Source organism: Rutidosis leptorrhynchoides, chromosome 9 (genome assembly GCF_046630445.1).
Source record: "Rutidosis leptorrhynchoides isolate AG116_Rl617_1_P2 chromosome 9, CSIRO_AGI_Rlap_v1, whole genome shotgun sequence".
Lineage (NCBI taxonomy): Eukaryota > Viridiplantae > Streptophyta > Magnoliopsida > Asterales > Asteraceae > Rutidosis > Rutidosis leptorrhynchoides.
The window spans coordinates 347678405-347689508 of record NC_092341.1 but is presented as its reverse complement, the minus strand read 5'-3'; the positions used below and the strand labels follow the sequence as shown (position 1 = coordinate 347689508).

At 31.3% G+C, this 11104-nt stretch overlaps 1 protein-coding gene across 1 annotated transcript; it reads right to left on the bottom strand.

The window, feature by feature from the left end:
- Positions 1-10214, bottom strand: LOC139869169 (serine/threonine-protein kinase 52-like). The gene is made up of 5 exons (XM_071857491.1): positions 10061-10214; positions 9831-9964; positions 9467-9660; positions 284-581; positions 1-168 (listed from the first exon to the last, which is right to left on the bottom strand). The coding sequence occupies exons 1-5, from the start codon at positions 10212-10214 to the stop codon at positions 1-3; spliced, it is 948 nt and encodes a 315-aa protein (XP_071713592.1).
- Positions 10215-11104: the final 890 nt, after the last annotated feature.

Genomic DNA, 11104 nt, shown 5'->3' with positions numbered 1-11104 from the left:
CTAATGATTCTTTGATATCGTTTGTTGTTCTTCAATTTCCCGAATTTCTTCCAACTCAACAACCACGTCCTTCATATTTGGCCGCTTCTTTGGGTCTGTGTCCCAAAACCGTTCCATTAATCGAGCTAGCCGTTTTGGACAATCAAACGGAATGCTCGGTCTGATAATCTATATCAATAATAGAAAAAACACAATCAACATCACATATAAGATTGATTATATCTACAATCTACAAACTAAATAACATGAATTAATGTATACATAAAGATAATTAAATACGTACTTCATATATCTCTTCGGTGATATTCTCCAAATCATACGTGTACGCCATTTTACGAAAGTATATCTCCCACAAGCATATCCCAAAAGCGAAAACATCGCATTTAGGCCCGAATGGTTTTTTGCTCATAACCTCAGGAGCCATATACCCAAGAGTCCCACTTTTGCAACCAATCAACATAACTTCTGATGGATTGTAAACCGATTCTCCAAAGTCAGCGAGTTTGATCATGTGATGTGCGTTTATAAGCATGTTCTCCGGCTTCACGTCACAATGAATAATTTTCTTGGAATGAAGATAACTGTGACAACCCAGAAATTTCTGACCAAATTTAAACTTTATCTTTATATTATTCCGACACGATAGGCAAAGTTTGTTAAGTTGAATCTCAAGAAGTGTAAACTGTATTCATACATTCATTTAACCTTGACCAAACCCTGACGATTCACGAACCATTATAATTGGATTGGAAAATATAAGTATATATATATATATATATTACAAAAATATAATATTAACTTATTCAAAAAAAAAACGTCCTGATTTAAAATAATATATTTTGATAAACAACGAGTCACTGATTTATAGAAGCAAATTACCACAATGCTCAATTTTATAAGTTACATTTTTATAAGGTAATTTATTGATGAGTAAGTCAAATTATTAATAAGGGTACACGTCGCGTAACGTAAAATGCTAGTTTTCTAAACGTACGAAAGTGCGTTCGAAAAACCGAAAGTGGTACACGAGTCGATTATCAACGTACGAGTCAACGGACCTAAAATTACAAGTCAACTATGTACATGAATATAATATAATATATATATATATAATTAATATAAATTATATATTATATATTATATATATATATATATATATATATATATATATATATATATATATATATAATATGTCGACAAACAAGAAAACAAAAAAATTGTGAGCTGGATTTTGGGGCCATGCGACCGCATGAGAAATAGGCATAAAACCCATGCGATCGCATGACAGTCAGAATTCAGAAACATTCTATAAATTGGCCAGTTTGCTCAACACACACACATATATTAATATCTATATTACTCGGTATTATATTTTATATTTATTATTTATATTATTATTATTATTATTAAGATTAATATTATTATTAATCTTATAGTTAGGAGTATTATTATTAGTATTATTATACATAAAATACTACGACGAGGTCATGAGCGAATTATTTTCAAACAAGCCTTCCGAGCGGGATAGAGCTAGGGAAACTATGGGTTATAACTATGGAGGTTATGGGTAATGTTCGTGAGTATTGTTCGCAAGTCAAACTAGTATTTATCATCTCCGTTGCGTCTACGTGCTTTTCTGCAATATTGAATCACAAAATTGATACGTAAGCATTTATATCTTATCTTTTATATATTAATAGTGTATCAATGTCTAGTGCTCGAGTATATATGTTTATGCATGCTTGTATGCTTTAATTTTGTCGTTAGATAGTTTATGATGAATCACGAATTTGATACATATATAATTGATAAAAGGTATATGATATACATGTCATTGAAAAGCTGTCGAAAAATTAATAACTTTTCATTTAGAAATCGTATGTTTTCGATGAACGGATTAAAAGTTATGGTCAACTGAATTATAATTAACATTAATTGAAATTGTTTTTGAATCTGTAATTGATATTTAAACAACTTGTTTATAAGATTGATAAATTGGATTTTCAAATATTACTAATCGAGTAAATGAATTTCTATATAAGGCACGTCTCGTCTTGTTGAACAATTGTCAAAGTTGACTGTCTTATCATGTTTTAAAGCTTTATAAACACTATAATCTGATTTTTCAAGTATTGGAAAACTATATGAAAATCATGTTCGATTGCTATGATAATTCAAATATAATATAGCCCCTGAAATAAATAATATTTTGAGTTTGATAAACTATAAATTCGTTCAATTATCAAGACTTATACTATGTTAATAAACATGTATAGATTTAAAGATCATATTGGGTCAGGTTGATTTTTGAGATGACTTTTGTTAAACTTCTGCATGTCGGTCTCGAGCATTATGATTGTGTGACCCAACCTAGTTTATTAGACATGTATTGACCAACATATGTTCTCTAGGTTGAGATCTACGGTTAATCTTGCATTCCGAGTTACAGTCACTTTTTGATGAATGACCTTATGTGCTGCTAAGGTGAGTTTCATTTGCTCCCTTTTTAAATGCTTTTGCAATATATATTTTTGGGCTGAGAATACATGCACTTTATTTTAAACAATGGACACAAGTACATACTAAATTCTATACTGAGTTTGAACCGAAAATCCCTTAGTTTTGGTAACTAGTAACTGCCGGTTATAAGAACTGGTGGCGCGAGTAGTAGTATATGGATCCATAGGGCTTGATATCCCCGTCCGAGCTAGAGCACTAGCCTTTTAACGGACGTATGCTATTTGAGAAGCGTACACGTTGGTTTGCGTGTATTATTAAGATGATTATACAAAGGGTACAAATTATATATACGTTAGGTTTAGTTACCAGGGTGCTCAATTTAGTAGAATATTTTGATAAACGTTTCTAGATGGAACAACTGAAATCTTGTGATCCACCTTTATATATACAGATTATGCGCAACATTAAAACTATGAAGTCACCAACCTTTGTGTTGACACTTTTAAACATGTTTATTCTCATGTTTCTAGAAGTCTTCCACTGTTTGCTTATACGTTATACAAGCTATGTGCATGGAGTCATAGATGCTTTATTCAAGAAACTTTGCATTCACAAAATCATCACCATGTATCTTATTTTGACTGCATTGTCAACGGATGTAGTATTGTAAACTATTATATACGGTGATTGTCTATACGTAGAAATCATCAGACGTCGATAATCTTGGATTTATATATTCATTTATGGTGTGCCTTTTCAAAAGAATGCAATGTTTACAAAACGTATCATATATAGGTCAAAACCTCACTATGAAATCAATGAATGATGTATTCGTTCAAAGGGATTTGGAAGGATCGTCACAGTTGGTATCAAAGCTTGAGGTCATAGGGAACCAGAATTTGCATTAGTGTGTTTAACTGGTAATTGTTAGGATGCATTAGTGAGTCTGGACTATGACCGTATTTGTTCTTACCAATTTTCGCTTATCATTTCTTGTCAGAAATTACATGCTTATCATTCCTAAGTCTAGACACGTCTTACTGCATTTACTGCATAGATAGTGTACCTATCTTAGCATATCTGTTACTGTAAACTTTTTCTGACATCTTCCGAAAATTTCTCTGTAATTTACGGGATTTTGGTATTATATATACATATGTAAATTATGTGTTGAAGAGTACCAATCTAAATTCTATAATCTATTTCATATCAAAAATCATCCCTCTAATTATACAAGATGGATCACGTATCAAGTTCAAATTCTTTAAACTCCGACAGCTATTCCGATATGGATATTCACCCGAACTCCGAAGACAGTGTAACAGGAATGGATCAACTAATTAGCCATCATCTATTCTGGATGAATTGGGGATGAGTTCGTAGCCTACTTAGTCATTAGAGACAAGAAGAAGGTGATCCCTTCCATCCACCACATTGCCCTCTTGGCGAAGAACCTGAAGCACTTACCGGTGAACCTATTCGAAGCACCATTTTCTCTCTCATTTCCAGAGTATCTCGTCATGATTATATACTATCTCAGATTCTGGATCTTATTCATCCGCTCGTCCGAACCAACAATCATCCCGGTGTGATAGAAGAAGTCAACGAGCTTCGCGCTCGGGTAGTGGCTTTGGAGAAGGTGGTGCAAAGGTTACAAGCACCAGCAGCAGCACCGGCAGCAACAGTACCACCATCAGCAACACCAACAGTACCATCACCACCACCAACAACAACATCCGCATCCCACACCTCAACATCACAATCTGTACCTCGAACATCAATGTCATACGCACCATAGATACCAAGGAATACCAACAACAACAAACGATGAAGTATTGATTCATAACTTCATCGAAGAAATATTCTGCAGAGAATATGTAGTTTCTAAAAGTTTTAGAGATTATATATTCTAGTCCTAGTCGAAAATCAGATGAGATTAATATTATGTTAACTCATTAAAATCACGATTACATCTAAAGAAAATATATATATAGGTGTATTTTCATAAAGAATGTAATTAAGAAAAATCTTTTGTACAAACTGTTAATGGTGAGAATATTTTAACGGGTAGATAATACCCGAGAGATATATAAATTCACTATTAATATGTTACATTCTTCGATTCTGATTCAACAAATCATCAACTATACTCACTACTTTCACAACAATATATATTTTTTTATAAAAATCAAAACAACCATCCTCAACCAAATTTGATTACATATTTTGATTTTGACAAATCAAAATTCAAAGTCAAGATTTAATAAAAGACATCATTCTTAGATTCCTACATCTTTCGAAGCTATACTTTGACTTCAAAACTGTGCTAGAACATCACTTTTATTCATAAAACCCAGAAAAATATTTGTGTCATTCAAAATTCTAGAACATCATATGTATCTTGACAAATACAATCTTCATGCAAACCCTTCAAACTTTTAAAGACACCTCGGATTGATAACTGACGATTCGGTTATGATAACTTTGAATGCTGATGAAGCAGCAAAAACTGTAAACGACCTTAACAGCCAAAAGTTTGAGGATAAAGAATAGTGTGTTGGCAAAGCTCAGAAAAAGAGAAGGTTTGGAACTGGAAAACGGATTGAGAAAACCATGAAGAAGGCTGTGGACAAATCACTAAGACTAAACCTGCCTTCAAAGAATCCAAATGATTCAGTATCTGCTGAAGTCATTAACGAATACCTTGCTCCTGAATCTAAACCTTTACGGACAAATCTTCTTTATCATCTTTCGATATTAGAAATTCTAAGATATCATCGTATCTTTCATTATAAATATCCTCGATATTTCTGAAGATATTTTCATAACTATTCTTATCTGAAATCATTTATCTCTTCACGATATCAGTGTTACATCAGAAAGGAAACTGTTTTAGTTTCTAAAATCTGAATAGTTTGAACTTAAATGTTATTGAAGCAGTGTCCGGAACTGAAGCATGAGTTAGTAAAATATAATAACACTTGATCAACGTGATTATATTACAGTAATTCATGCTGAGTTTCTAAATGGAACGTGATGATTCACAGATCATAACGTCATCATGTGCTATGTCATACGACTCTTGTATTCTATTTAATCTCTAAAATATCAAGAAAATATTTCTTGATGATTCGGTCTTTTCCAGGGTATTCTGGTAATTTAACAAATCAAGATCGTACCATTACCATTTTTTCTTAGAACATTAACAATGTTCATTCTGAAATTCATATCTGTGAATTCTGGACCATTACAAGCAATGCTTAGTCACAAGAAGAAGAAACGAAGGGGCAAAACTCCGAAATAGAAATTGGGGTATAAATCGCAGCAAATAAAAGAGAGCATTAACTGGGAATGACAATAATTATAGAAGACAGAAGCAGGAACTTTGGAATATAAGGGAGAATATAAAGCCCGATAACAACACATAAATTACAAACCGTGTATATCAATGTTTATCGCAACATAAAGACACGGGAGAATTAAAAGCACTATAACCCCAAGGGCAAAGTAGAAGTAAGCAGATTCCTCTGGCGGAAGTTGGAAAAGGAGAATAATTGTTGCGATAGTAAGGATAAGGACAAGGATTAGAACTGGATTAAGCATTTTCACAATATTTTGAATTTGAGAATTGAGTATAGGAATGGTAAAAGTAAGGAAACGAAGGGGGTGGATTTATAGTGAAATATTCGACAGAGTAATCAAAATAGATGATCGCATTTAAAGCGGATCCTAATTTTCTTGATTTCCAAAGAATCAAATCTTTTTACTAAGACCTTCTCCAAATCTCTTGAACTCTGGAAATCAACCTGTCTACGTCAAAAGATATGACGAAACTTTACCTACTCATTTCACTCCTTTGTGATAACTTCATTTATACTCTTCGCGTAACCAAATTGTTTTATCTATATTACTCGTTGATGATAAAACTTTAATTTTCAGCTCGCATGCATCATGAAAACGTATTTATTGTCAGCCATGACCATCTCAATCAAATTTCGGGACGAAATTTCTTTAACGGGCAGGTACTGTGACAACCAGGAAATTTCTGACCAAATTTAAACTTTATCTTTATATTATTCCGACACGATAAGCAAAGTTTGTTAAGTTGAATCTCAAGAAGTGTAAACTGTATTCATACATTCATTTAACCTTGACCAAACCCTGACGATTCACGAACCATTATAATTGGATTGGAAAATATACGTATATATATATATATATATATATATATATATATATATATATATATATATTACAAAAATATAATATTAACTTAGTCAAAAAAAAAACGTCCTGATTTAAAATAATATATTTTGATAAACTTAGAAGCAAATGAGCACAACGCTCAATTTTATAAGTTACATTTTTTATAAGGTAATTTATTGATGAGTAAGTCAAATTATTAATAAGGGTACACGTCGCGTAACGTAAAAGGCTAGTTTTCTAAACGTACGAAAGTGCGTTCGAAAAACCGAAAGTGGTACACGAGTCGAGTATCAACGTACGAGTCAACGGACCTAAAATTACAAGTCAACTATGTACATGAATATAATATAATATATATATAATTAATATAAATTATATATATATATATTATATATATATATAATAATATGTCGACAAACAAGAAAACAAAAAAATTGTGAGCAGGATTTTGGGGCCATGCGACCTCATGAGAAATAGGCATAAAACCCATGCGATCGCATGGCAGTCAGAATTCAGAAACATTCTATAAATTGGCCAGTTTGCTCAACACACACACACATATTAATATCTATATTACTCGGTATTATATTTTATATTTATTATTTATATTATTATTATTATTAAGATTAATATTATTATTAATCTTATAGTTAGGAGTATTATTATTAGTATTATTATACATAAAATACTACGACGAGGTCATGAGCGAATTATTTTCAAACAAGCCTTCCGAGCGGGATAGAGCTAGGGAAACTATGGGTTATAACTATGGAGGTTATGGGTAATGTTCGTGAGTATTGTTCGCAAGTCAAACTAGTATTTATCATCTCCGTTGCGTCTACGTGCTTTTCTGCAATATTGAATCACAAAATTGATACGTAAGCATTTATATCTTATCTTTTATATATTAATAGTGTATCAATGTCTAGTGCTCGAGTATATATGTTTATGCATGCTTGTATGCTTTAATTTTGTCGTTAGATAGTTTATGATGAATCACGAATTTGATACATATATTATTGATAAAAGGTATATGATATACATATCATTGAAAAGCTGTCAAAAAATTAATAACTTTTCATTTAGAAATCGTATGTTTTCGATGAACGGATTAAAAGTTATGGTCAACTGAATTATAATTAACATTAATTGAAATTGCTTTTGAATCTGTAATTGATATTTTTATAAGATTGATAAATTGGATTTTCAAATATTACTAATCGAGTAAATGAATTTCTATATAAGGCACGTCTCGTCTTGTTGAACAATTGTCAAAGTTGACTGTCTTATCATGTTTTAAAGCTTTATAAACAATATAATCTGATTTTTCAAGTATTGGAAAACTATATGAAAATCATGTTCGATTGCCATGATAATTCAAATATAATATAGCCCCTGAAATAAATAATATTTTGAGTTTGATAAACTATAAATTCGTTCAATTATCAAGATTTATACTATGTTAATAAATATGTATAGATTTAAAGATCATATTGGGTCAGGTTGATTTTTGAGATGACTTTTGTTAAACTTCTGCATGTCGGTCTCGAGCATTATGATTGTGTGACCCAACCTAGTTTATTAGACATGTATTGACCAACATATGTTCTCTAGGTTGAGATCTACGGTTAATCTTGCATTCCGAGTTACAGTCACTTTTTGATGAATGACCTTATGTGCTGCTAAGGTGAGTTTCATTTGCTCCCTTTTTAAATGCTTTTGCAATATATATTTTTGGGCTAAGAATACATACACTTTATTTTAAACAATGGACACAAGTACATACTAAATTATATACTGAGTTTGAACCGAAAATCCCTTAGCTTTGGTAACTAGTAACTGCCGGTTATAAGAACTGGTGGCGCGAGTAGTAGTATATGGATCCATAGGGCTTGATATCCCCGTCCGAGCTAGAGCACTAGCCTTTTAACTGACGTATGCTATTTGAGAAGCGTACACGTTGGTTTGCGTGTATTATTAAGATGATTATACAAAGGGTACAAATTATATGTACGTTAAGTTTAGTTACCAGGGTGCTCAATTTCTTAGAATATTTTGATAAACGTTTCTGGATGGAACAACTGAAATCTTGTGATCCACCTTTATATACAGATTATGCGCAACATTAAAACTATGAACTCACCAACCTTTGTGTTGACACTTTTAAACATGTTTATTCTCAGGTTTCTAGAAGTCTTCTGCTGTTTGCTTATACATTATACAAGCTATGTGCATGGAGTCATAGATGCTTTATTCAAGAAAACTTTGCATTCACAAAATCATCACCATGTATCTTATTTTGACTGCATTGTCAACGGATTTAGTATTGTAAACTATTATATACGGTGATTGTCTATACGTAGAAATCATCAGACGTCGAAAACCTTGGATTTATATATTCATTTATGGTGTGCCTTTTCAAAAGAATGCAATGTTTACAAAACGTATCATATAGAGGTCAAAACCTCACTATGAAATCAATGAATGATGTATTCGTCCAAAGGGATTTGGAAGGATCGTCACAATAACTCAACCTAAATATAAGTTCAAACGTCATGAGTGTTTCATGTAAGTTTTGACAAATATATATAATAAACGATATTCGATTGTATAGTGTAAAATACCCTAATCATATCATAGGGTTTATCACATAACAAGTTTTAATAGAAATGTTATTCGATTGTATAGTGTAATTTAATACCCTAATCATAGCATAGGGTTTATCACTTAACAAGTTTTAATAGAAATATTAAGTATATATTAATCAATTAATGTGGTGTTTGCTTAAGTAATTACGTACCCTTTAGCGATATCAAGTGCAAACTGAATGACGTTTTTCATAGGAAGCTTCTTTGATTGATTCTTTGATAAGTAAGATCTTAGCGAACCTCCGGTTGCATATTCAGAAAGAATACAAAAGTTGCTTTCGCCTATCGATTTCTTGTTCTTGTCCAAGCAGTAATCTGTCTTCATGGACATAGTTGATCCAATCATCTGTAATTTAACCAAAGAATATTGATGGTAAGAGTCATGCATATATACATTCAGTTGTAAATTGTGATCCATCATAATTTCATTAACCTAACTACTAATTTGATAACTAATTAAATAAGTCATGCATGCAAAATATTGTAAAACAATTAAACCGCAAACGTGTTACATACCTTAGTTATATTTGGGTGATCAAGATTTTGCCATAAACTAGCTTCTTTTTCGAAATATTTCATCAGATGTTCCTTTTCTTCTTTTCTTATCTTGCTAAAATCAAGAACTTTCGCTACAAAAACAAAATAATATCCTATTAAACAAAAAACAATGCACATAAACATCCATAATCCATAATATATAAATATCAATATATAAAAAATTACGTAAACAATTTACAACACATCACCCGCAACTGTTTGATTGTTGTCGGAGCCCTTACGAACAACAGCGTAACTCCCTAGACCGATAACTTTGCCAAGAACAATCTTTGTAGCATCAATTGTATCCCCGCATTGTTGTTGTTGATTCATAATGTCGACTACTTTCAAAGATCCTTTCATGATTAATTACTAGCACGAATTATAAGGTTTTTGAGATTTAACGAATTTTGCGAATTAACAAGGTTATTGAGGTTGAATGTAGTTAATTTGTGAGTTGATAAGTGTTTACCATCATGTTATTTATACGTAACAAGAAGATTTAAACGGTTTTTAGATTGTCCGCTTATCTCGGTTTTGATGTATTTATTTAAGTTTATATTTAACTTTAAACTTTGAATAATAATAATAATAATAATAATTCTTCTAACTTATTTCCTTTTTTAGAGTTTTTAACAAATATATTTTCCAACTATTTCATTTTTTTATTAATTTTAAACTATAAAAACCAATAAAAATCTTCCACTTATTTCTCTTTTTCAATTTTCAAGTGATACAAAGTATTTGTATATTAAATTCTTTCACAACCTTTAAAACTATTACTCCGTAAAATTGAGATTTAAAGTTTTGTTGAGTAGCCCTTAGCCCAACTGCATCTTAGCCTAACAGTAAATTCTCGTAAAGCATCATGCTTGATTTTAAGCCCAACAAACACAACATTAAACACTTTGTTAGGGGTTTATCTGATAAACCGGGGAGCCACGACCGATCGAATTCAATGATCAAATTAATGGCTGACATCTGAAGATAATGATTGGAATTATCGTCTTTGAAATTAAAAGTTATATGTAAATTCATTTCATCTAAAGATTAAAATATAATCTTAAAAAAATAATTACATAATTATTGATTATTCTAATGGCGGAAATTCCTATTAAAAAACTTAACTCACGAGAAGCTAAAAAAGCAAATAAAATTACAAAAATAACATTGGCTTTTACAACCACACCATCCAACTAAGGGATGACTAGTGATATTTCAAATACAATCAATTTAAACTCGTTACAAATATG